This window comes from Nelumbo nucifera, chromosome 3 (genome assembly GCF_055504915.1).
Source record: "Nelumbo nucifera cultivar China Antique chromosome 3, China Antique-T2T, whole genome shotgun sequence".
NCBI lineage: Eukaryota > Viridiplantae > Streptophyta > Magnoliopsida > Proteales > Nelumbonaceae > Nelumbo > Nelumbo nucifera.
Genome location: NC_142651.1, coordinates 11,577,370 through 11,605,210, shown reverse-complemented (window position 1 = coordinate 11,605,210; position 27,841 = coordinate 11,577,370). Strand labels below are relative to the sequence as shown.

Sequence of the window (27,841 nt, the reverse complement as noted above, 5' to 3'; positions counted from 1 at the left end):
CTTTCCAATCACACACTTTTCCTTCTTCAGTCATCTTAGCAGATGGTTCTATTTCTTCTGTCCTTGGTTCTGGCACTATCAATCCCACACCAACAGTTTCTTTGTCATCTGTATTGAGTTTACCAAAATTTTCTTTTAATTTGGTATCTGTTAGCAAACTCACTCGTACTCTTAACTGTTGTATCTCATTCTTTCCTGATCATTGTCTGTTTCAGGATCTTATGACGAATAGGATTATTGGTAAAGGACGAGAATCAGGAGGTCTGTACATTTTGGATACCCAGGAACCTCAGACCATTGCCTGTTCTAGTACTTTATCTCCTTTTGAAGCTCATTGTCGGTTGGGGCATCCATCTTTACCTTTGTTAAAGAAGTTATCTCCTCAGTTTCATGATGTATCTTCTTTAGATTGTGAGTCTTGTCAGTTTGCAAAACATCATCGTCTATCGTTTGTTTCTCGAGTTAATAAAAGGGCTAGTCATGCTTTTGAGTTAGTACATTCAGATGTTTGGGGACCTTGTCCTATTATGTCTAAGACTGGATTTCGATATTTTGTTACCTTTGTGGATGATTTTTCTCGTATGACCTGGCTTTATTTAATGAAATCTCGTTCTGAGTTGCTTTCACATTTTAAAACCCTTTGTGCTGAAATAAAAACCCAGTTTGATGTGTCTGTACAAACATTGCGAAGTGATAATGCCAAAGAATATTTCTTTGATTCCTTCCAGACTTACATGACTCAGAATGGAATTCTCCATCAATCATCTTGTGTTGATACTCCATCTCAAAATGGAGTGGCTAAGAGAAAAAATAGACATCTTCTTGAAACTGCCAGGGCTCTTTTATTTCAAACACATGTTCCTAAACAGTTTTGGGCTGATGCTGTTTCTATAGCGTGTTTTTTGATTAATCGCATGCCTTCCACTATTCTAAATGATCAAATCCCTTATAAGATTCTGTTTCCTAATAAATCTGTGTTTCCTGTTGAACCTCGTATCTTTGGATGTTCTTGTTTTGTTCGTGATGTTCGTCCGCAGGTTTCCAAATTGGACCCCAAGTCATTAAAATGTGTCTTCCTGGGATACTCTCGTCTCCAAAAAGGGTACAAGTGTTTTTCTACTCTCTTGAACAGGTACCTTGTGTCAGCTGATGTTACATTCCATGAACATCTTCCTTTCTTTACTGCTCCATCTACACCTGTGTGTCCACAAGAGGATGATGATCTACTAGTGTATCATGTCACCGGTCCAAACGCTACTGTTGTTCCAATACCCCACCACCACCTTCTCAACCAAAACTACCTATTACTCAAGTCTATTCTCGACGACCTAATCCTCCTGTGACAAGTCCAGCACCGGTCTCTTCTTCGTCATCAGATCCAATGCCCAATGATATTGATCTACCTATTGCTCTTCGGAAAGGTAAACGTCAATGCACTTATCCAATTTCCTCTTATGTTACCTATGATCGTTTGTCTTCTACTTCTTGTTCGTTTGTTGCCTCTCTTGATTCTGTAGGGATTCCCAAAACTGTTCACCAGGCTTTATCCCATCCTGGGTGGCGTGATGCCATGCTTGAGGAAATGAATGCCTTGACTGAGAATGGTACTTGGGATCTGGTCGATTTACCTGCTAGTAAGAAAGCGGTTGGATGCAAGTGGGTCTTTGCAGTCAAATTTAATTCTGATGGATCAGTGGCTCGCCTAAAGGCTCGCCTGGTGGCCAAAGGCTATGCACAGACATATGGAGTGGACTATTCTGATACTTTCTCCCCTGTGGCAAAATTGACTTCAGTTCGATTATTTATTTCTCTGGCAGCTACATATGATTGGCCACTTTACCAACTTGATATTAAAAATGCTTTCCTGCATGGAGTTCTTCAAGAGGAGGTTTATATGGAGCAACCACCTGGGTTTGTTGCTCAGGGGGAGTCTGGGAAAGTTTGTCGTCTTCAAAAATCGCTGTATGGACTAAAACAGAGTCCTCGAGCTTGGTTTGGAAAATTCAGTCAGGCAGTAGAGAGGTTTGGGATGAGGAAGTGCAAATCTGACCATACTGCTTTCTATAAGCAGTCCACATTTGGCATCATTCTACTTGTTGTATATGTAGACGATATTGTTATTACTGGGAGTGACACGAAGGGAATCTCATCCTTGAAATCCTTCTTGCAGAGCCAATTCAATACTAAAGATTTGGGGCACCTAAAATACTTCTTGGGGATTGAGGTGGCAAGGAGTAAGAGAGGCATTTTCCTGTCTCAGAGGAAGTATGTTTTGGACCTGTTAACAGAAACCGGGAAACTGGGAGTCAAACCATGCAGTACTCCAATGCTTCCTAACCAGCAACTCACAAAGGATGGAGATGCTTTTGATGATCCTGAACGATATAGAAGATTAGTTGGAAAGTTGAACTATCTCACAGTGACTCGTCCAGACATTGCTTACTCAGTTAGTATTGTAAGTCAATTTATGTCCTCTCCTACAGTGCATCATTGGGCAACCTTAGAACAAATCTTGTGTTACTTGAAAGGAGCTCCTGGACGGGGGATACTGTATCGGAATCATGGTCACAGTAACATTGAGTGTTTTTCTGATGCGGACTGGGCAAGTTCCAAGATTGATCGAAGGTCCACTACTGGCTATTGTGTTTTCGTTGGTGGTAATCTGGTTTCATGGAAGAGTAAGAAGCAAAATGTGGTGTCGCGATCTAGTGCAGAATTTGAGTATAGAGCAATGGCACAAGCTTCGTGTGAGGTTATGTGGGTTTCTCAACTCTTAACTGAGATCGGTCTTAAAGTCTTAGTTCCAGCGAAGCTATGGTGTGATAATCAAGCTGCGATTCATATTGCTTCGAATCTAGTTTTTCATGAACGAACTAAACATATCGAGATAGACTGTCATTTCGTTCGTGAGAAAATTCAACAAAACTTGATCTCTACAGCATATGTAAAGACTGGAGAGCAGTTAGGAGATATCTTTACAAAAGCTCTTAATGGAGCTCGGATTTCTTATATTTGTAACAAGCTGGGCATGATTGACATCTATGCTCCATCTTGAGGGGGAGTGTTACGAAATTATAGGCTGTAAATATGTAGTATTAGCCCAATTAGGAATAGCTTGATTATAGGAATTATTCTTTCTTTGATTTTCTTCCTATTTAGTATCAACAAGGCTGAATGATTTTCTTCCTTTTTTGTATCTGCAAGGCTGTATGATTTTCTTCCTTTTTTGTATCTGCAAGGCTGTATGACTTTCTTCCTTTTTAGTATCTACAAGGTTGTATATATATGTACTACTTTCTCAATAGAAAGACATCAATTTCTTCTAATTCTTGTTCTATCACAGAAAGGTAATGTCATCTTTCTAAATTAGGGCCATTAGCATAGTTGATTATGTGAAACAATCAGCATGTTCTGACACCAAAAAGGACTGGGAGTGGAGGGAGCACCTAAAAGTAACATAAATGGAAATAGGTCCAGCACATATGCAACATAAATTGTTAGATGGCACTTGATAGCGGATTTCATTCTATGGTTGAACCATTAAAATTATTATGAAATAATGATAAATATGATGTACTTGCCAAGTCATTTTGAATTCATATACATCAATTACATGTATGATCAAGTGGCAATCGGGAAAAAAAAAACTATTTATGAGTTCAGTATGAATTCATTATGAGGTACATTACAGCTTTCCTTGTTGTACTCTAGGATGTATATCAACTCTTTCCCATTAAAAATTCAACGTATTTCCATGAAAGGAGCTCAAAACTATGAGTTATGAGTCATGATATTAGCATGAGCAAGTGAATTATCTGTTCCCACTTCCCAGTGATCAGAAAGGTTCTTGATTTAAATATATCACATGATCAAACTTCTAGCAACAGTTTCTGTTAGGAACTACCTAACTCAGGGACTCTTTCGAGGGAGCCTACCTCCAGAATGAGAGAGAGAGAGAGAGAGAGAAAGGAAGAGAGGTTGTATTCCCAATTCAATAATCCCATTCGATTATAGCCTGTTGTTATTTATACACTGCTGTTATACACCTGTTACAGTTCTGTTGTACCAGCCTCTCCACTTGTCAGTCCACTTGTCTAGTTTGTTACAATCTTTGATCTAGTGGTTGGCTGTTAGTTACAATCTTTAAAGGTTGTCGTGGCCTTTTCTTGTACACTTGTATTTCTTTAGTTTGTGTCCCAACAGTCCCTCCCCCCTTAAATTCGACCTTGCCCTCAAGGTCAAGATGTGGGAATCTGTTCTGTAATTCCAAGTAAGGTTCCCAAGTTGCATCCTCAATTGGGAGGCATGACCATACCACCAAGGCTTCTGGTTCGATGTGATTCCCTTTGCGTATCCACCTGAAATCTGTTATCTGAGTGGGCTCAGTTTGAATTTGGCCCTCTTCCGAGAATGATGGGAGGGTGGTTGTTGTTATTGCTCCTGTTTTTGGCCATTTCTTTAATAGGGATACATGGAATACAGGGTGTAATTTTGATGTTGCTGGGAGGTCCAGCCTGTATGCCACTGATCCGATGCGCTCCACAATCCGAAATGGGCCGAAGTACCTCGGGCTCAGTTTGTTCCACCGGTGGCCTGATACTGAAACCTGCTTGTATGGTTGTAATTTAAGGAAGACTTGCTCCCCGACTTGGTACTGGGCAGGTCTATGTCTTTTGTTGTAGGAGTCCGCCATCCATTGTTGGGCTCGCTGGAGGTGGGATTTGAGATCTTGTAACACCCTATCTCGTTGGAGGAGTTGGTCTTCTACTGCAGCTACTGCTGTAGACCCCTTCTCATAGGGAAGTAGGGGAGGTGGGTCCCAACCATATAGAGCCCGGAAGGGAGTCATTCTGGCTGCACTGTGATATGTGGTATTGTACCACCATTCTGCCCAATGAAGCCACTTGAGCCACTGGCGGGGCCGTTCCCCTGCATAGCACCTTAGGTAGGTTTCCAAATTCCGGTTGACCACTTCAGTCTGTCCATTTGTTTGAGGGTGGTAGCTGGTCCATTTTAAGAGTTGCATTCCTTGTAATCGAAAAAGTTCTGCCCAGAATTGACTCATAAAGATAGGGTCGCGGTTGGAGACAATAGAGTTGGGGGTACCATGCAGTCGTGCCACCTCCTTAGTAAAAATTTCAGCAAACATGGAGGCTATGAAGGGGTGGGGCAGAGAGAGAAAATGGCCGTATTTGGTGAATCTATCAACTGCTACGAGAATGGCGGACTTGCCATAGGAAAGGGGGAGTTCTGTTATAAAGTCCATGGATATATCTACCCATACTTGTGTCGGGATTGGGAGTGGTTGTAGCAGTCCCGCTGGAGACTGGGTATCCGCCTTATTTTTTTGGCAAATGATGCATTCGGCTATGAATTTTTGGACCGAACTTCTCATGCCTTTCCAATGGAATTGGGTGGCTAGTCTCTTGTAAGTGCGTAGGATCCCTGAGTGCCCTCCTGCTGGGGATGAGTGGAACAATTCCAAGAGCTGCTGAATATGGGCTGAATCCTGTGGTATCACCATTCGGCGTTTATATAGTAGCAAGTTGTTTTCCACTGTGTACCTTGGGTGACTAGTAGGGTCTTCTTGGATCTCTGCGCGCAGCTTACACAGTTGTGGGTGCCTTTCAGCTTCCTCCCTTAGCTGTCCCATGATGGAACATGTAGGGCCCATGAGAAGTAATGGGAACAGTTGTGGCTGGCGTGAAAGTGCATCTGCCACCTTGTTAGCGTGCCCAGCCTTGTATTTAATGACACAATCGTAGCCAAGTAATTTGGCTATCCAGCGCTGCTGTTCCGGGGAGAGTACGGACTGTTCCAACAGAAATTTCAGGCTCTGGTGGTCAGTTCGTATGATGAATCTCCTTCCCAGGAGGTAGGGACGCCATCTCTGAACTGCAAGAACAATTGCTATCAATTTGCGTTCATATATTGATTTGGCCCATTTTTGTGCGGTCATTGCCTTGCTGAAAAATGCTAATGGTCTTTCTTCTTGCATGAGGACTGCACCCACTCCTTGGCTTGATGCATCACATTCAATCATGAAGTCCTTTGAGAAGTCGGGAAGTGCGAGCGTTGGCAAGGAGGAGACAATTGTCTTGAGTGTCTCGAAGGCCTATTGGGCCTCCTTAGTCCAGCAGAACCCATCTTTCTTAAGCAAACTGGTCAAGGGGGCAGCAATCAGTCCATATCCTCTAATGAATCGCCGGTAGTGTCCTGTTAATCCCAAGAAGCCTCGTAACTCCTTAACATTTTGAGGTCGGGGCCAATTTGTCATGCTTGAGATCTTTTCCAGATCTGCTGCTACCCGGCCGTTCTCGACCACGTGCCCCAAATAATGTACTTGTGTTTGTCCAAATGTGCACTTTGACTCCTTTGCAAGGAGCTTATGAGTCCTTAACAATTCCAAGGTGATTTGTAGATGTATTAGGTGTTCGTCCCATGTAGCGCTATATACAAGTATGTCATAAAAAAATACAAGTATAAATTTGCACAAATGGGGTCGAAATATGTCATTCATAAGGGCCTGGAATGTAGCTGGCGCATTGGTCAGCCCAAACAGCATAACTAGGAATTCATAATGCCCTTCGTGTGTACGAAAGGCAGTCTTGTGGATGTCTCCTTCATAGACCCGAATTTGATGATATCCCGGTCTCAAGTCTAGTTTAGAGAATATGGTGGCCCTGCCAAGTTCATCCAGTAGTTCATCGATTACTGGTATCGGAAACCAATCCTTGACAGTGATACTGTTCAGGGCCCTATAGTCTATGCAAAACCGCCACGTCCCATCCTTCTTTTTCACAAGTAATACTGGCGAGGAAAATGGGCTTTGGCTGGGTTGTATGATTTTTCTATCAAGCATCTCTTGCACTTGCCTCTCAATTTCCAGTTTCTGAAAATAGGGGTAACGATAGGGCTTTACATTTGTAGGTGCAGCCCCGGGCAGCAAGGGGATGTGATGGTCATGGGCACGCTTTGGTGGTAGTTCCTTAGGTTCTTGGAAGATCACTGAGAACTTCTGAAGGAGCTGCTGTAGTTGTGCACGGCCCTCTTCGGATCTGCTGTCTTGGGCTAGAATGGGGCCATTTGTGTGGGAGTTTATCTGCATTAAAACGATGTGGGCTGGGTCTGCTGTTTGCTTCCTTAGGGAGGCGAGGCTGATAGGTCCTGGGCCCTTAGATCGTTGCCCTTGAATATGTACTTGTGAGCTGCCCATTTGGAAATCCATGGTGAGGCGAGCCCAATCACATATCACCGGCCCTAGTTGCCTTAACCATTGGACTCCGAGAATGACATCTGCTCCACTGATTTCCAGGGGGTGTAACCCCGAACTCATGTCCTTGTATCCTTATCTTTAATTCTATGCACGTATTGTCACATACCAGGTTGCTCCCATTAGCTACGTGCACCCGAAAGGCTGCACATGGTTGGACTAGAACCCCTAGTTGCCTGACCAAGGTTTGGGTGATGAAATTGAGGGTGCTGCCACTGTCTATCAGAACCGATACATGGCGCCCCTGTATCAGTCCGGTTACTCACATCGTTTGAGAAGAAGCAAGACCAGTCAAGGCTTGCAGATACTTCCGGGTATTCCTTTGTCCCTTGTACCCATTCTTGGTCATCCCTTGGCTCCTCAATGTCGGCTGATTGCTCGACATATTTAGTTTTAGGTTGCAGGAAGAAAACTTGCGGGACCTTACAGCGATGGCCCAGCCCGAACTTGTCTCCACATGCGTAGCAAAGGCCTTTTTCTCGTCGGGCTTGCATCTCAGCCCAGGTTAACCTCTTGGCTGAGCCGGGGCCTGAACCAGAGCTGGCATCCTTGCCTGTGATTCTTACTCCTGATCTGGGCTCTGGTTTACCCAAGATTCCAAGTTCTTGGTTGGTTACACCAGGTCTGATCGCAGCTCCCAAGGGTCGGCTGATCCTTCTTGCCCAGTTTATTTTGTCTTCATGTAATCGGGCTATTGCTGCTCCTCCCACAAAACTGCCGACGAGCGCGTTTTCTGGCCAGCCTTGCACGCGCACTGCCAATCTTTCAAACGCTATCTGATAATCTTGGACGGAGCCGGTCTGTCGTAGCTTAGCGAGGCTTTCGTCATAATTCTCAAAGGCTGAGACCCCAAATCGCATGGTTAAGGCGTTGGTGAAGTCGGTCCATGTGGCCCTTGGGTGTCGTCGCCGGTACCATTGGTACCAGACGATCGCCTCTCCTTCCCGGTGTGCAGAGGCTAGTGGAACACGATCAGGGCCTTGTGTGTCGTGGTAATCGAAGTATCTTCCTGTTCGCAGAAGCCAGGAAGTGGGATCTCCTCCTGTGAAGATGGGAAACTCGATTCTTGCAGTTCTTGATCCACTTCGATGACTGGTGTCGCTGCGTTCTTCCTGAATTTGCGCCGGTGGTGCCTGTGCCAGTCTTTCCAGCAAGGATGCAAAGCTTTCTTTGATTTCCTTGAAATTGGCTGATATTCTTTGCATTTCTCCTTCCATGTAATCGACTCTGTTCTCCATTGCTGATGATCTTGTGCTTGGCATCTTGGCTCTGAATTGGCTCTGATACCAACTTGTTAGGAACTGCCTTACTCAGGGGCTCTTTCGAGGGAGCCTACCTCCAGAATGAGAGAGAGAGAGAGAGAGAGAGAAAGGAAGAGAGGTTGTACTCCCAATTCAATAATCCCATTCGATTATAGCCTATTGTTATTTATACACTGCTGTTATACAGCTGTTACAGTTCTGTTGTACCAGCCTCTCCACTTGTCAGTCCACTTGTCTAGTTTGTTACAATCTTTGATCTAGTGGTTGGCTGTTAGTTACAATCTTTAAAGGCTGTCATGGCCTTTTCTTGTACACTTGTATTTCTTTAGTTTGTGTCCCAACAGTTTCCATCCTTGTACATTATATTGGCTAACTTGAAATGATATAGAATTTTGGGTGACAGGCAAGTTAGAACTTAGAAGGAAGATGTTGCTGAGAAAAAGCTAATGGTGATTGGTGAACACCCAGCTTGAATTGAATATCTACTACAGATGAATAAGATTCATAATGAAATATACACATGTTTGTGTGCACTATGAGAAGTTCCTGAAATATTTGTTTGACTGACTTGTGCCAAGATAGTTATGTCCATCAGAACAAATAATAAATTCTCTTTTCATTACAAAAATTTAATATAAGTGATTTTTATATTGCTGACGCCGAAGCAATGCAGTTATCATCACTGCTATACAGAAAATTGTTTTACAAGGTGTCATATGATATTCAAAATTGACAGCATTACCTTTCCATGATTTATAAAGGCAATCCTTCTTAAATGCTGATTTCCAGAACTCGATCAAATCTTTAATTACAGGTGCCACCACAAACTTGCTAAGTTTGTCTTCTAACCTGCACAAGTAATACAAAAATTTCAATAGATATGCGGCAAGAATGAATAAAACTACAAAAAAGGTTTCTAAAGAAAAAGAGATAACCATATGAAACATAAGAATGTGATATAGAAAATACATGGTGAATACTTTAAGTGACCTGGTTAGTTTATTTTTCAAATTTGCATTGAAGGATTCTAGTACAGTTTAAAGTTAACTTGCCCAGAGTTTGGTAACCAATATGTATTGTGCAAAAGGCATCTATAATATCCGACAATATGATCATTTAACGAAAAATTGATCAGTTTACCATGCTTTCATAGGTCAAAACCATTTCAGCTGATACAGAGGATCAGACTATCCATCTCTCTTCAACAACTTGAAATGAAGGATTAAACTTTGAAATGATGGATTTTTCTTTTTTTTTTCCTTTTGATTGGTAAACTTAAAATGATTGATGTCAGGCATAAACTTTACTTTCATATCCAAAAGACCACCTTGTAATCCTTCACAACCAGCATTACTATTGTATTAGTCAGCGCAATTTATAACAGCATCATTTTATTTTCTTTTTTTCTTTTTATGAGTAAAACAGCATCATTGTATTTATACAGCTTTGGCTACTTTAGCAAACAAGTTGCAGAGGGGCAGTAGCTAGGCATTTTTCTAGAGCAATGCCCGAAGTGGTATTGATCTATTCATCTATGCATTTCAATATTTTTTCATGCCTTAAGATAAATTTGCAGCAATTAACTTCATAGAAACTAAATTCGTTATTGATAAGAGAAAATAAAAATAAAAAAAAGGATTAGTATCAGGGTAAGGAAAACAATTTCCACTTTATGCAAAGTGCTCTATAAAGTTGAGTAAACCCAGCCGCTACACTAAGTTTATTAGTTCTGATCAAGTGACCATACAATGTTCATAATTACACTTCTAAATAATTTTTTCCCCACTAACCGTTTAAGTGCATCTGATTCAGAGGTTTGTATTACAGAAGCTCCACATGGAACCAGAACCTCGGTACACAATCATCAATTTAACCAATTTCAGACCCAAAAACGAACACAAATATAGGAACATGCAAGGCGATAGTTCATCAATCACGGACCACAAAATAGTAAAAGAGCGATTAAGTTTCATTATTGAGTCATCCATTTACTAAAGTATGACTCCCTAGTTGCAAAATTCTACTATTTAAACAACAAGGATGAAAGAAAATGAAGTAAAGAGCCATGAATTTATTTAGAAGACAAGATTTCATATTTTTATCGCTTCAAGCATTTAACCACGGGCAGATTACTAGTGCGAAACTCCCGGTAACTGGAAGGTACAAAGATAGAAAGAAAGCAGCTAATTTCAGCAGCTAAACAACAATTCCAGTGCCCCCCAATTCGAAGCATATTCAATTAAGAAATCAGCGTAGAATCATCAAAAAAAAAGAAAAATAAATAAAAGAGCAATAAAAATGGAGAGAGAAAACCCCCCATAAAAAAAAAGAATTTGGACGATTCTCATAAAGCACAGACATCAGAAACCAAAAAAAAAAAAATAGAAACAAAATTACCTGCAACCAACCAATCTCTGCAGTTAAGCGACCAAGCCTTCAGGTAGGATTGAAACAAAAGGAACGATTTTGGAAGGTTTACTCACAGAGATTGGCGTCCGAAGAAGAGGCAAAGAAAAGGAAAGTAATTAAATCGAAGTACAGAGCTGAAAACAGACGGGCTTCCGAGTTCCGATGAAAAATAAAGTAAGAAATAAAAACGGTTTATTCGGTAATGGAATCAAAGGAAGACCGAAGAGAGAAGTAAGAGAAAAAGAAGGGAGTAATGCGTGGAGGAAGAAAGATTTTTCTGCAATATTTTAAACCAGGTGGAGCGTTTTGGCCGAGTTCTCTGAGTCAGCTGTACAACTACAGGGAGACGTGAGGATGGGAGTCAGTGAGTCACCCTGCCCGGTCCCTGCCTTGGCGGCCTGGCGGGCTCTCTACTCTCTCCCTCATACTGTCATACAGTCATACCTCAATGAGTAAGAGAGCCCAATGCTCAAATGCTTTTTATGGGCCCACTACTTTTACAACTTGGGCCGGATGAAAATGAACCAATCCGACCTAAACGGGATGGGTTAGCCGAATAGGTTTCTTCAAACAGAGAAGTGCCCACGATGTGAAGTTGGGGCAGGAGTGGGCCTTTGGCCTTGTACCCCACCCCACATGGAAATTTCCGATCTTAAAATTTTATTGGGTTTACAATTACAAGCTCAGTTGCCTGTGTCCTCTTAGGAATTAGGAATTTAGGATAGTTCAACAAATGCCAAAAGGTGGATTGCTTGATTGCACCTCCATCTCCATTTCTAGTATAATTACATGACTAATTATACCTAGAAATGTGGAAGTAGGAAGCTCCATCTCCGGCTCCATGTTTGTTTTGGGCCCATGGTCAATTAAACTACTTGAGAGGATTGCCTGCTATTAAGGATCAAAATTTAGCAACTACGTATCGTATTGGTGGGTCACCGAGAGATTGGATCTAGTGCCAATAAGGGATCTAATCCGAACTCGGTCATCGATATGTGAAATATGAGGAGTTTTGGGGTATTATCAGTTTCAGGGGTAGACAGGCCTTATACCGCCCCATTAGATAGGGGCGGAGCCAGGGCTCCCTCCTATGGTCCAGAAATCCCCACAGGTAATGAATATTTTCATGTAAGTTTTTTTCCTCTTCCCATTTTTCATTCAATGGTTGGTTCCTTATGGCCCATTCATAAGTTTTACCCCCTAACTTGATAAAAAATTCCTAGCTCTGCCCCTGCTTTTGAACATGTTTGAAAAAACTAAAAAAAGTCTGATATGCCCCATTCTTCACATCGGATTATATCGATACTTTAAATCTAGGACCCCTTCAAGATGGGCTTCTTCGACAAATAATGCTCTCACGTTGAGAGGGCTTGGATTTCTTTCTGCTACTAAAGTGAGTTTCATCGTGAATTCTCCATCTCCTCTACCCAACAAAACAAAGGAAAACACATGAAGGCTATTGGTCCCAACTATCTGGACTGATATAGATCTAACCTTAAAATACGAAAGGATTAACCATCTAAATTAATTAATAATCTATAGCACTATACTAAAATATTTGTGATTTTAATTTCATCTGCCAACTATTCACAAAATTTTCTCATTTTTCAAGTAATGCCCACGAAGTATGTAATCTAGCCCAATATCCATCTGTGTTGTTTCAATATTTTATCAGTTAAGAACAATTAAACAAATAGAAATACATTTAGCTTAATTTGTACAGTTGCCTGGGGCCATCAAAGATCAAAGAATCGGAGCGAGTCAATTGCGAATTAACAACACGAGCAGCAGCCATTGAGCCCCAAGTTGAAGCATTTGGTGCAAGCGACCAGGGAATAGGATTTAATTATGGAAACTGACGCCAGGTGTTTATACTTTATAGTAATGCCGTGTTGTTAATCTTATTAAATAGAGAAGTTGTCGTGACGAAAATGAAATCGTATGGACCGGACCAATCTTACTTTTATTTCTTTCCAGTCCAACAAGGAACAACCCTGATAGTTATTAATTAATTAATTAGAGATCACCAAATCCGATTCACCACGCTTATGACTTTGACTTATGTATGGTATTCCAATTTCCAATTCCAAGTTATTGATCACGTGTACGAAATACTTGGCTCAAGCCAGCATGGCTATTGGTTAACGCACATCGGATTTCATGATTGGATTTGGGTTTGCCCAACCAAGCATCCAACTTCACTTGCTTCAACAAAACGATTACCTCCCCAAGGCCCCAATCCATCACAGCATGCCTGACCCAATGTAGTTTTGGGCTCAGGTCCAGGCCCGAAGTGAGCCCAAATCGCTTTCTGAAGCAATTGGTTAAGGCAATGTTTTCAATTTGCCGTTGACCTGGTCCCTCGAACCGTTCGAACGTCATCAGGTTAGGATTCCAGATCCGGTTCAACTAAGACTTGTCTGATAGGTAAAAAAACAGTACACATGGTCAAGAACCATTCAACCCGGCTAGCTCAATCGTTGACCTGTTTGACCTGGTGATCAGGTCGCAAGTTATACATTCAATACATGTAAACTTTCAGAGGCCATAATTTTGCATTTCGCTGTCTGATTGGAGTAATTTTTTTCTTTTTATTTTGGATAACTTTTCGAAACCTATGCGTCCCAAAGTTCCGTATGCGCCTTGCCCCGCTATTTTCGTAAAAAAAAAAAAAAAAAAAAATAGCAGGGCAATTTTTTGGCCTCAAATTGCAATTTTTAATATTTTTTATAAATGAAAATTAAAAAACAAATTAAATATAAAATAATACATATAACATATCCAAAACATATTCATACATTATTTATTGCTAAAATATATATTTATACACACATACATATGTGTGTATGTGAGGATGTGGCACGGTTTGAACCACTTGACCCGGTCGGTCAAACCGGTGACCCATGACACAGAGGCAAAAATGGTTCAGCCTCTGGGGCAGTTTTTAAAATGTTGGGTTAATGTATATCGATATACTGAAAGAAAGATTGAAGGCTGCAATTATTTTCTCTTTGGCAATTAATCTAAAGCCATGTTTGAGAGTGCTTAAAAATAAGTGCTTATTTAGGAAATAAGCCAGAAATAAGTGATTATTTTTTAAGCCCAAATTTCCAACTCTTTGTTAAGTGCTTATACAATAAGGCACTTATTCAATTTCTTCTTCCAAAGTTATCCTAGTTGAATTTTAAAATTTCATTTACAAAATTACCCTTAGTTGAATTTTATAAAAGTACTTTTATGAATGCATTTTTACGAAAGCACTTTACAAAAACACTTTTGCAAAAGTATTTTTATGAAAGCACTTTTATAAAAATACTTTTACGAAAGCACTTTCATAAAGGTGCTTTCTTTAAAAGTGTTTTCGTAAGGGTGCTTCCTAAATGTACTTTTATAAAAGTGCCTTCATAAAAATATTTTTATAAAAGTGCTTTCATAAAAGTGTTTTTATAAAGTACTTCCATAAAAGTATTTTTATAAAAGTGCTTTCATAAAAGTGTTTTTATAAAAGTAATTTAATTAAAGTACTTCCAAATGGTATATTTTAAAAATTTGAAAGAAAATAAAGAACAAAATAGTCACAAATACTTATTTTAAGTGCTTATTAGAAAAAAAAAACTAAAATAAACACTTAAAAAAATTGGGTGTCAAATGAATTGCTTTTAAGCACTTAATTAATAAAGACTTATTTTTAACTTAAAAGCACTCCCAAAGAGGGCCTAAATATTGCCTGCCCAATAAAACAATACTCAACTACAAGATGGGCACTACATGTAGCTCCAGGAATAAGAGTCAAGATGATGCACTTTCTAGTTTCTATCTGAACTGCCAGCTTTTAAGAACATCTCTTTAATGGGAAAATCTACGGTACCCATGAATTTTGATAAATAAAACCTTTACCAGAAGTATTAACTTAAATGATTGATTGAAAGGATAAGATGGTGGACAAATAATGTGAACCAGTAACACCTCAAACCATAGAACTCCACAATTCACGGACCGTTACTATACATTAAAACCAATATTTTAAAAAATGACCTAGAAATGGAACTGTTCTGGTCATTGGTCTCCGGGTTGATGGTCCGATAATTCGGTTCGAATGAACGACCTATTGACAAACAAATTAAAAATAATTAAAAATAAAAAATGGTCAAAACTATTAAACAGATCAATGGGTTGATGGTTTGGCCACCCGAGTAAACGGATTATTGACTTTTTCAACGATTTTTTTATCAAAAGCAGGTTTGGAGTAAAATAGAACCAGTCGCATAGACAAATCCTGAGTCGAATGGTCCAACTGTCTGGGTCAATGACGATTCAAATCCTGAGTCGAATAGTCACAAATGCTTCTTTTTTATTGATATGCTTTTACATCTTATTATCAATGTAAATATGCATTGATCTGTCATTTTGTCAATGCATAAATGTAAATATTGTCAAACAGGCAAAAGTGAACCAGAGTGCAAATTTACCATGAACTAGGATTTACACTCCATTTTGTATCGTTTCCAAATGCAGCCTTAATAAAAAAGTAAATTTCCATTCAAGTGGGCTTTTGATTAAAAAAAGGCATATGCTTTATTGGAATTCATGTTTGCATCCATTATAGCTAAAAATTTATTTTGTAAGAAGGTAAGTTTGTCAGTTCAAAACTAACCCAATTTTACAATTTATATGAACCGTTTTACACTCTACATATTTGCATCGTTTCCAAATGCAGCCTTAATTACTTCCCTGTTTATGTTTCTCTCTCCTATCCCCACTATTTCTCTTAAATCTGTCCTTTTTCTCTTCTCTTAGTTATTCTCTTTTTTGTTTTCCTTTTTCCGTGAATTCCTATTGATTAAAGGGGAGAGAATTTCATATGACCCAACCCTTTTTACTTGACCTAATAGGTGACTAAATCTATATTCAATCCACATTTTAAATGGAAGAAATTGGATGGATAACAAGTGGATAGATTGAGTTGGGTCAAAAATTGCCACCTCTATTCATGTATTGAAATTGGACCCATGACGATCACTGTCATATTTAAATTAATTTTTTATTTCATCATCACCCAAATAGCCACCACTATAGTGTCGTTTCATGTAGATGAATTCTTTTTTGACAGTGGAAGATAATGTACTGTGAGATTCCTTTGTCATGGCTCATGACGCACCTAACATATATATCGCGAAAGCCTGCAGTTTTTAGGTCTTGTAATTTATTTTTAACTAGACTAGAGTCTACAGAGGGTGCATGCCAATGGGTTGAGTATGAATGTATCTGGGATTTATGCACATCTCTGGATTGAGTATGAATGTATCTGGCCCAAACCTAACTGGACTGTTGGACACCCTTGAATGATTGGAGAGGGTATTAAAATTTTCCTTATTATCTATATAGATAGATATAATTGGTTAAAGTTTGGATTCTTAGGGCCCCAAAACAGCATGACAAATGGTTATAAAGCTTGGCAATTTGATCTCTAGGTTTTATTATGGAAAATTTTTAGAAGATGCTCTAATGATTTCGAACAAATACTTAGTATTTCATCTCAGTTTGGAATAAATATAAATGTGTACAGTATAAATACATATAAAATATAAGTTTTACATTTTACATATTTGCATTTGCGTTCTTTCCAAACTGAACCAGAGAAAAAGGGTAAAACAAGTTGTCCTATTTTACTGCTATACGATTAACCTTGAGTCTCAATCTCTCTCAACATGTTGGGATATGTCTCGTAGAAATGTATACTTATTCACCCAAATGTGGTTGCACCTTTTTTTACACTGTTGCATTAAATTGATTCAACTCAAATCAAATCGTGTTTTGTCCTGGTTAGGGCTGCAATTTGGGCGGGCCTAACCTCATCCAGTCCTAATTTTTGCATGGGCCGGGGCTGAGTTTTTTGGCTGTGGGTTAGACTTTGTGCATATTTTTAATCAATTCAATTCCTAAACTGAACTATAAAGCTTAACAATAGATGACTATACAAAAATATATTTATAATTTTTTTGAACTTAACCAACCTGTTCAAGCTCAAACCTTATTAGAGAGATGTATTGGGTTAAGCTTGATTTGGGCTTGGATTGACAAATCCAGACTTAACCTTGGATTGGACCAGGTCTAAATATATCCTAAATTGACCTTCAACCCAACCCAATTTGTCTGAATGACTAAGATCCCAGGTAACTGAGGAACGTTGGGTGGGGTAATGGCCTTTCATGTTCCTTTCCATCCATCAATTAATATTATTATTTGTGCCATGGTTTTTGAACTGCCGTTGGCGCAGATGGTCGGACTGTTCGGCCTGAGAACCATTCAAGCATCCGGTTCCATTGTACCCCAAACCTGGTCCCTGGCCAAAAACTGTTGAATCAGGCAATGACCCATTGACATAAGTGGTTGAACTGTCAACCCATTTAACAGTTTTTGGCCGTTTTTAAACTTTAATCAAGGTTTAAAATATCGCAGCACATCAGCTGATATGTACCGTTTCGATAAGAAACTGATACACGGAACATGTAAAAATCATGTGTTCCGTTTAATCGTTTCGGTTCCCCTTGTTCCATTAATCTATATTTAATATCGAATTTCTCTCATTAATGTCGTTTATTACTTCTCTATTTAAGTCTAACTTCTTCATTAATTAGTTAATTACTCCTATATTTAAGACATACTTAAATTTAAATTTGAATTTTAGCGCCTAATTACAATTCTTTCATTAATTCTATTAATTAATGACTCTTTCTCTCTCTCTCTCTCATCATTAATTTCGTTTTATTAGTGTAAAAACTGCAAATATTAACAATAGCAAGACTTAAACCCTAGTCACCAAATTTAAATGCAAATAATTTTGCCACTAAACCACTCCGATTTGTTTGTTGTAATTATATGCATTTTTAGTTTTAAGTCAATATTTTCTTTTCTTAGTGCTGCTTATTAATAAATGCTGAAATTAATTATTAAAATTTATATGTTAATAAATATTAAGAAAATTATATTGGTTATTTGAAAATTGATGTATATACATTCATATTTTAGTTTTTTTTTTCACATTTTAGCTATTCCATCATTTTTCAATGGCTGCTAATTATATCTCGACATATCACATTTTATATAAAAATTAAATTATGTTATTTTTTTACATTTAAATGACTTATTTACAATCATATAAAACTTGTAAGTATTGTTAATAATATATTTTTTTTTATGATTTATTTGAATTTTTAACATATTTATGCATATCTTGATTTTTCATTTGGATCCATACGTATCTCCAATACGTATCCTGATATGTCTCTTAAAATTATTTTTCTGATATATCAAAATTGACTATTTATTCAGACCAAACAATGGAACCATCAACCTAAAAACCAGTGGCCAGAATGCTTTCCGATTCCAGATCCTTTTTAAAAAACATTGATCTGTACTGAAACTTGTGTTAAAAGTTGGTTTGATGAGTAATTAATGATGACAAAAGTTGGTGTTGAGTGTGTTATCTTTATTTTTTTATTTATTTTTATCTTTATTCATAAGATAAACTTGAAGTAAGGTGATTGAACTTCGAACTTCGAAGTCATTATCCCAACTTTCATTAAATAAATCCCGCCTTTCATTAAAGTTTTGGGCAGTGATGTTTGTTTGTTATGGTACAAATCCCATTTTTGAACAGGCGCATTAAGCTGTGTAGATCCCCACTTATGGTAAGTCAGCCCGTTTCCCAAGATAGCGAGTTAACATCTCCGCCTCACAACAGCACATCCCCTCCGTACCAGTCCCGATGATGTTTTCAATGCACGGCGGGGATGTGCTGTGGGGCGGAGATGTGAACTCCAATAAAGCCGGGAATTAGATAAATTGGTTGGCCAGTGATCACTAGAATATTAATAGACAAGTAGCGCAGCGGTTACTTAAAAAATGAAAGAAAATTGCAAATGATGGATGAAAACGCACTAGTGTCCGTTTTAAAACCTTTATCAAATCAAACATGTTGTTGGAAACACCAAAAATAAAAAACAAAACAAAATCAAGTGAAATCCATCTCAGCAAACCACCAAATTAAACGTGGTGCATGTACCGGGCATATCTATTTTCTGTTCGATCCGTTTCTATACGCTCATCAGTACCGGACGTTACATTGCGAATCGTGAAAGGATTAATCAATGTTCATTGGTTCATTTACTAGAACATTCTCAATAGTTTTATTCATGAATTTATTTAAATATTTGTATAAAAAATAAAATTGATTAAAAAGAACCAAATAGGGGCGTTTTAATAAAGGGAAAATCCATGAAATTATAGGGGCGTTTTAAGTAAATGAACCCGTCTTCATTCACTCAAAAATCCTTTTCCTTTTTCCCCTGTTATTGATAAAAAGTTTGGAGGGAAAATTAAGAAAAGCATAATATATCATCATATTAACGACAGAACTGACGGAGAGAATGAGATGGCCCTGTTCAGGACTACTTTTGGGCCCCGTTTGTCTCTATTAGTCTTCTTCACTTTCTTTGCAGTGTTCTTTTTGCCCCATCTTTTGTGGAACTCTGCTAGTGCCTGCCACAGATGGTAATTTCAAAACCAAAACCTTTTCTTCGGGCAATTTGCGCCACCGTGGCAACGGCTAGTGGAGCCACGCATACAGAAGGCCACATGTTGACTGTGAATTTCATGCAATGTGTTCACGATGACGACACAACCAACTGACAGGAAGGTGAGATAGTGATTGCCAAATGTATCTGTTGTGCGCTCTTTGTGCTTTAACGTGCGAAGAATCTTGTGATGTGTTTAAAATACATAATTAATGTGAAAGTTAAAAGCAACAAGCAAAAGCACACAAGTTCCCATGAGGAAGTGTTCGATATATCGTATCTGAGAGACCGATCGAGACTTGCAGAAAATAATGTCTAGGCTTTCATATTGGAGACTCATCTCTTGGTAGTTCGTCCCCCAAGGCTTTTGTTTATTGCTGAGCACATGGCCGGAGGTATGGGATACAAAAAACTCAGCAAATCCTGTATTCTTCTCATAGGTAAGAACTTTATACATATATTCTCTGCTGTGTTTGTTTCAACTACTCATAGATCATTCAAATGACAACATGGCCGGGATCATATACTCATCATATGGGTAATTGAACAATGAGGAACTGAGAGCTCAAGAGGAGAAATGATCGATATATATATATATATATATATATATATGAACTATGAACTTATAACAAGAGAAGTTTCATTTGTTGATTCTGTGTAGTGGTGGCCGGGGTGGAGAGGTTTGCCTTCAAGGGGGTGGCGTCAAACCTGGTAACCTATTTAACCGATGTAGTGAAGTTGAGCAACTCTTCGGCGGCCAAGGCCATTAACAGCTGGTGTGGAGTTACATCCATGCTGCCTCTCTTGGGCGCATTTCTTGCCGACTCATATTGGGATCGTTATTCCACCCTCTTGGCTGCTTCTTTCTTCTATGTTGTGGTGAGTTGTTTCTTATATATCTTTGTTTTTGCTGCAGTGTTAATTACTTATATTCTGCCTCTGAGAAACGGTTGTGAAAATGTTGTTTATATATAGCATTGATGTTTAACTTACAGATTCAAATATAAGAATGGAGCATAACTCTTAATATATAGCTGATGGTTTTTCTCCCTAATTTTCTCTATCTATCTCAAGGGGCTCGTGGCATTGACGTTCACAGCACTGGTGTCATCGTCATGGAGCAAAACAAGCTCTTCCGTATCCCTCTTTCTCTCTCTCTATTTGATTTCACTTGGCCAAGGTGGATATAACCCATGCCTACAAGCCTTCGCAGCAGATCAACACGGAAACGATGATGAATTGCCTTGCAGCAACATTAATGGCCAGAATTCTAGCAGGAAGAGTCTGTTTTTTCAGTGGTGGTACTTTGGCATTTGTACTGGGAGTCTCTTGGGTGTTTCTCTTATGTCCTACATTCAGGACACATTGGGTTGGGGATTGGGATTCGCCATCCCCACAATCGCAATGGCATCATCTGTTGTCTGTTTCTCGTGTAGTGGAACCCGATTCTTCATTCATAAGCAGCCGAATGATGGAGAAAGAACCATAATATGCATCATTCAATCTATCAAAGCAACTGCATCAAAGATAGTGATGAATGGTAGGATCACTTTAAGGAGGAAAGAATCCAAAGCCACCGAGCTCGAGTAAGTTTCCCTTCAATTAATTTCTTTCATTCATTCTTGGAACAAGGTTCGGTTCCACACATTTGATCATGGAGTTATTGGAGGAAGCTAATTAAAGCAACATTATATTAATTTTTCTTGCTTATTCTAGGCTACAAGAGAAACCACTGTGCAATCCGCCAGATTTTGGTTGCCCCAGGCCCAGAAACTTTGATACAAACCCTGCAAATGATGATCAGGTCCATTCCTTTGACGATGCAAAAGCTCTACTGAGGCTCTTGCCTATATGGACGATGCTCCTGATGTTTGCTGTCATATTCCAACAGCCATCCACCTTCTTCACCAAACAGGGGATGACAATGAAGAGGAGAATCGGAAAGAACTTCATAATCCCCCCAGCAACACTGCAGAGTGCCATAACCATCTCAATAATATTTCTGATGCCTCTATATGACAAGATGATCATCCCCATGATTCGAATTATCAGTCGGAATGACGGAGGGGTCAGCGTGATGCAAAGGATGGGAATTGGGATGTTCCTCTCAATCATAGCCATGGTCATAGCGGCGCTTGTCGAAGCAAAGAGGCTTCAGATTAGCAGATCGGGGCTTCAATCAGCTGGAACTGCAGTAGTGCCATTAAGCATCTTCTGGTTGCTACCTCAGTACATTCTTTTGGGCACTTCAGATGTTTTCACAGTGGTTGGGATGCAAGAGTTCTTTTACACCCAAGTGCCAAGTAGGTTGAGAACAATGGGAGTAGGTCTGTATTTCAGTGTTTTTGGAGTGGGAAGCTTCCTTAGTGCCCTTCTAATATCGGTCATCGAGAAGATCACAAGTGCGAGAGGAGAGAATAGCTGGTTCTCAGATGACATGAGAGAAGCCCGACTAGACAAGTATTACTGGCTGCTCGCCTTCTCCAGCACCTTAAGCTTGCTTTTCTTTGTAAGTTTATGTAAATACTACGATGGTAGGAAGTAGGAACGCCCCTCGGCCCTCTGTAAATGGTAACTACAAAATGAACTCCTTTAATTTAATTTCTTTGTTGAGTTTCATATAATACCAGTTTCCTTGTAATTTGGTTTGGTTTGGGTTTAGGTGTATGCAATAATGCAAATCGATCGGGTTGCCCAATTTAAATAATTTCAACGACATTGGGCTCCGGTTGGGGTTTGGGGCCAATGAAAATTTATCAATACTTACTCCCAGCCTAACTCAACAATTTTGGGTTTCCGCCATTAGGCCATAATTTGGTTGGGTTTTTTATTAGGGAGAATGACCGATACATCCAGTGTCAAAATTTGTAGGTTTAAAGTACATTTTTGTCATGAGCTAAAATTACTTTGGATATTGTATCTCATGACAAAAATGAATTGAGAATTACTCGTATGAAACTTTATCCTATGATATGTTATTTAGTAAAACTACAGCTTTTAAACCAAATTTATTAATAGATACAATATAAAAATTTAAGTCTGGGTATATACCTAAATCAAATCAAATCAGATTATAATCAATTGAATAGGGGTGGAATCACATTTAATACAATTATTATTATAAATGGATGAATTCAGATCAGCCTTAAAACGGGATCGAATTTGAAAAAGGCAATCACATAGCCATTTGCAGTTTAAAAAGGATACATCATGTATGAGAAAAAGGAGGAGGTCTAATGTAAGCTTTATTGTGAGAGGGCCCCTGTGGGGCATCAATGTGATTTCATTACCCCTGGCCTCCCTCTCTCCTCTGACATAGATGAAAAGACGGACACTCTGGAAATAAATAAATAGAAAATTTTTTGAGGGCAAACAAATAAAGAGAACGGTAGATTGGATTCTGTTTTACCAGAATTTTTGAAGTGGACAAAAAAAAAAGATTTTGCAGTTAAAGATCTTGGGATTCCTTTAGATGATATGTTATGATATAGAAAGTTGGTTACAGACATGAATAATTAACCATATCTTGGTTTCAATCATCAATGTCACAAAAACTTCACTAGATTGGAAAGAATTGGGATTGAGATTTGCCCCTAATAGAACGTTCCTCACACGAGACCGAATCAGCCCCCCACAAGATTGTTCTCACAACGTCCCACATCATATCTCTTTCGTGTATTGGTAACATCTCCTGTATATCAAATCAGAGGGTGCTATTTGATATACAGTTATTTCAATTGAGTCCGGATCTCCTGTACATTTGTTCCTGCATATCTTCCTGTATATCAAATCAGAGGGTGCTATGTCAACACCCTTTCATGCATGAATCTCGCATGTGCAAGTGGGATTAACATATGTTTCAAATGTCCTCCACTCCTGCTATTCCGTTTTTAATATATTAAAATTTATACTAGGGTTAAGGGTTTCTTCCTGTTTGTCAAATAAAAAAAGGGTTTGCTCTCAATAGAGAAAGTCCATTACATTCGTCATCCATGGTGAGCCGATTAAGCTACTAGCACTTAGAGAGTGGCTGACCATACAGATAGTGGTAATGGAAGAAAAAGTCGGCACTGAACTCCTGCACCTTCCCGCCGAATGGAATCTCTTTGTATGGCCGATTATAACTCACGTTTAACCAGTACAAATTCAATCCCATGACCTCCTTGGTGATACTTAGGGGTGCTTACGGAACCGTGGAGTGATTTTTTGGACTGAACTGAACTTTTCGGTTTTTTAATTTAACCAAACTAAAATCGAACCAATGTAACCGGTTAATTGCGGTTCAATTTTTTGGTTTTTTTATGCCCTCAATATTACAAAAAAAAGGGAAAAACCTTGACTGGGAGTGAGAGAGATGAGTGGCTGAGGCTGAGAGAGAAGAGATTGAGAGAGATCAGTGAATCTAAGTGCCGAGTGAGTGTTGAATGAGAGAGAGAGACTGAGAGATGAGAGATTGAGATTTCAGATTTGAGAGGAGACGCTAGATGCCGGTCTGAGTGAAGGCTGAATCTGAGAGGAGACGTCGGATGTCGGTCGAAGGCTCGCCCGTTGATAGGTCTGGCCCGTTGGGGAAGAAGAAGAAGAGTATGAGAGAGAGAACACAAAATAGAGAGTGAGGTGAGATAGACATAGTTGGTTGCCTGGTCGAAGCGTCGAACGTCAGTGACTCAATCATCAGGGGCCGTTGGTGATTCGGTCGGAGGGCGGAGCACCGAAGGCCGTCGGCCCGTTGGGGAAGAAATAACTAAGAGTCTGAGAGAGTGAGACTGTGACAGACTGAGAGTGTGATTCGAAGAAGCTAGTGGAAGGAAAACCACCGAGACAAAAGAGAAGAAAGGGCTAATGGCTTGAAATTTTTCGATTTTCGAGACTGAGAGACTGACAATCTCCGGTCTGGCACTCTGGCAAAGACAAAAACTTTCTCTTTCTCTTTGAAACTTTCAAAGAGAAAGTCTAAAAGTCTCTCAAACTACCGAAAGTGTTTATTCGATTTTCAAAAAAATAATATATATATATATATATATATATATATATATATATATATATATATATATATCAGTTGACTTGATTAACCGCCGTTTTTTTAAATGATTAACCGAAACAAAACTATTGGTTTTTTAAGAATATCGAACCAAAACCAAACCGACCGATTCGATTAATCAATTATTTGGTCCTGTTTAAATTTTCGGTTTTTTTTTTTTCACGCCTAGTGATACTCCCTCTAGTCCTGTTATGGGATAAGTCCAAATATTATAGGCTCTTGGGAAGCTTCACCCTGGAAAGCTAGATTAAAGTCAAACTCATTCCATTACAAGTCTAGTCACAACAACGTTCTGTTTGTTTTGAACAACGCCGACACATCTCGTATAAACTTGTTCTTACTAAGATAGATTGCTTCTGCATTGAAGTCGCTAAGCGATTTAGGAATCTTACCAGAAAGCTAGTTTTGTGAAAGGCCGAAATGAAGGGATTTTGTGATATTCAAAGTGAGGCGGGAATGCTTCTTGTCAATTTATTACCTCCTAGGCCCAAAAGTTCTAGATGGGCAGATTTGTTATGGAAGCCAGAATTGGACCAGAGAAATTGTTGTATGATAGATCAAGGAACCAGTGGTTCTGTAGTTGGTCAGGGAATTTCAAAAGTTGAAAATCTTATTCGTTGTTTTTTCTGCTTACTAATATTCAGCTCCTTGGAGAGCAAACCCTTTTATTATTGGGATTTTTAGACTGCACTCCATCTTGGAATTCAGATTTAATCTGCAGACCAACAATAATTCAAATTTATGAATATTTCCACCTATAACATTTATATTTGCCTATGAGTTGGCATCAATACCGAATTGACACATACCCCCAATTGTACGATAGAGTTATGATTTCAGAGGTGGACTAAACGGTAAAAACCTTTTTTTATTTAACAAAAAGGAAGAAAAAACCTTAACCCCTGTTTTTTATTTGTTTTAAAATTTAATATAAATTTCAATATATTAAAAACGGGGTAAGAGGAGTGGAGGATGTTTAAAACGTCTATTAATTCCACTGGCACATGTGAAAATCACGCATGAGAGGATGGTGACATGGCACCCTCTGATTTGATGTACAGAAAGAAAGATCTGCAGGGATGAATGTGCAGGATCAGATGGCACCCTCTGATTTGATGTGCTGGAATCCTTATTTATGTTTTATGTTATATCTGACTATCTCACAGGCGTGACCAGATGACGATCGATGATGTGTTTCCCACTTCGACATGGGCTACCCAGACGAGTCCATCGAGCTGTTATAACAGAGACATCTAACCCTTCTAAATTCATGATTCAATCAAGAAGACAAACAATTATTGAGAAAGAGAAAGAGGGGTATCATCAAATTTTCTAAAAAGACCATGTATGATGTAACAATATGTATCGTCCTCCTTTTTACATTATCAAAAGAGATGTACATGAAGTGATGAAACAATATCGAATCTCAATGGAACAACAGTAGTAACTCATCTCCCAATTGAGAGAATTGAAGGAAAAAAAAAAGTGAAATAAAATAAAGCCAAACCGTAAAGAAAAAAAAAGAAAGAAAACTGGACACCATTGGTAGAGAAGATATGGTACGTAAGAAGGATCTCCAGCTCCATGGATTAACACTTCTGGGTTCTCTTCTGGTACTTGTCTTTGATCCATTTGAGACCTACAGAAGTACCTTCCTTCACTTTCTTGAATCCTGCTGAAGCCACGGATTTGGTCTTCTCGAAGCCTTCTCCCACCTTCTTTTTGTATTTGGCGGTTGCATCTCCGCTCTTCTTCTGCTCAGGGATCGGGTCCGGATTGCTGTAGTCCCACTGGTCCGCCCACGAAGTCCCAAACGAGTTGCTTCGTTCCATTGAAGAGATCGGAGTAGCTGCAAATTATGATTTGGAATTGAAATTTGTTCAAGGGTTGGAGAGAAGGATTTATTGAAGGAGTGGTTTTGATTTCTCTTTTTGGTAGGATTGTTGGAGAGGTGGCCCTGAGGTTATCGTTTATATAGACGGGGTATGCATGGACTATATGGAGTAGTACATGGGCGGCTTAAAAGTTAAAAAGTTTTTGTGTTTGGAATTGGACCTCGGAACAAGTTTCGAATTTAGCAGGCTGCAGGAATCGATTATTTGTTGGAGATGACGAAACTGCCCTCCTCTTTAATTTTGCTTAAAGAGAGATATATGGGTTATATGGTAATTTGAGCTCCTCAAGTTCAAGTTGAACAAATATATATGCTCTCACCAAAGAAACAGAAGTGGAACAGATATACTAAGCAAGCCAATACATTGCTGCTGTATTGGGGATGTGTAAGAGTTTTGACCTGCTAATTGTTTTTGGTCATCATCAAATTCTATGAATTATGAATTTCATGCATGCTATTTTTTACATTTTAATTAAAACAGTTAATAGAGATATATTTTATATTATAAATGTGGATTTGTTTTTCTTTCTTGGTTTTTTTTTGTATAAATTAAATTTGACATTAAAGAGTACATGATTGACCCACTGGAGGAGCGTGTATAGACAATAGCACCCACCCAGAAACAGGGATGTCAAGAACATACGGGAAGACCGGAAGAAGAAATAAGATGAAGGCACATTCTATTCTATGGACGAGCATTTACTTGGGTATTGGTATTCTTAGCCAATTTGAAAATTTTACCCGAAGATTCTAGATAAACGGGTTATCATGTTTAAGCTGTTGTGGGCCTTGTGGCTTTATTTTAAACTTGATATTATTCCAGACCCAAAGGCCCCCAAATGACAGTTAATCCAGTATGTACAAATTGACAAAAATACTAAAAAGGGAAAAAAAAGTTTTAAAAGTTTTTCTATCTTTCCTCTTATAAATTTTAAGATTTTACATGTTTACCGGGAATTCTCTAACTGGGTGATCCAAGTTGGGTCCAAATCCTGAAATCCAATTATGATGCTCGGCCCAAAATTTGTGGGCCCGGTATGTCAAATACATCTTTTTCAGTCGTTATCATCCATGTCCATCTCCCTTTCCAATTCTACTAGAGATTTTTTATTCCATTAGTCAAGAGACTCTGGAAGCTTTTGACGGGGAAGGCCAGGGAAACACGATTCCCAACTCCTAACTCATCCTTTGTTATCATCACCGTGTGGATTCGAGTATGGAGAGGATTTCAAATCTTCACGGGTGTGCGGTGTGCCTACCTTCTTGTAACTTCTAGAAGCAGCAACATATGATTTCTTGGATCCCAAGGCTGACCCAACCCGTTGTTTCTCTTAGATTTGAGGGTTGATCTACGTGTCTCCTTAAAATCTTTTGTTATAATTTTTC

General features: G+C 38.9%; 3 protein-coding genes across 4 annotated transcripts in view; 1 reads left to right on the top strand and 2 right to left on the bottom strand.

Annotated features, from left to right (window-relative positions):
- LOC104596030 (autophagy-related protein 9-like) overlaps positions 1-11,394 on the bottom strand; it is a 28,090-nt gene extending 16,696 nt beyond the window's left edge. Inside the window, exons 1-2 of the mRNA XM_010257017.3 lie at positions 10,933-11,394; positions 9,278-9,384 (exon numbers count right to left, since the gene is read on the bottom strand). The gene's annotated coding sequence lies outside the window, so the exon portion shown is untranslated. The remainder of the gene's footprint in view (positions 1-9,277; positions 9,385-10,932) is intronic.
- Positions 11,395-19,772: 8,378 nt separating this feature from the next.
- LOC104596021 (protein NRT1/ PTR FAMILY 5.8-like) lies at positions 19,773-22,123 on the top strand. 2 transcript variants are annotated; one of them, XM_010257005.3, is made up of 4 exons: positions 19,773-19,960; positions 20,182-20,399; positions 20,595-21,106; positions 21,237-22,123. In XM_010257005.3, exons 1-4 carry the CDS (start codon positions 19,906-19,908, stop codon positions 22,063-22,065), a joined length of 1,614 nt encoding a protein of 537 aa, XP_010255307.1. In that variant the 5' UTR covers positions 19,773-19,905; the 3' UTR covers positions 22,066-22,123. The 2 variants fall into 2 exon arrangements, with proteins under 2 accessions (XP_010255307.1, XP_088757471.1); XM_088901345.1 differs by having other exon boundaries at positions 19,778-19,915.
- Positions 22,124-25,665: 3,542 nt separating this feature from the next.
- On the bottom strand, positions 25,666-26,612 carry LOC104596014 (uncharacterized). Its single transcript, XM_010256992.3, has one exon. The coding sequence runs from the start codon at positions 26,391-26,393 to the stop codon at positions 26,151-26,153; it is 243 nt and encodes an 80-aa protein (XP_010255294.1). The 5' UTR covers positions 26,394-26,612; the 3' UTR covers positions 25,666-26,150.
- Between the last annotated feature and the right edge of the window lie 1,229 nt (positions 26,613-27,841).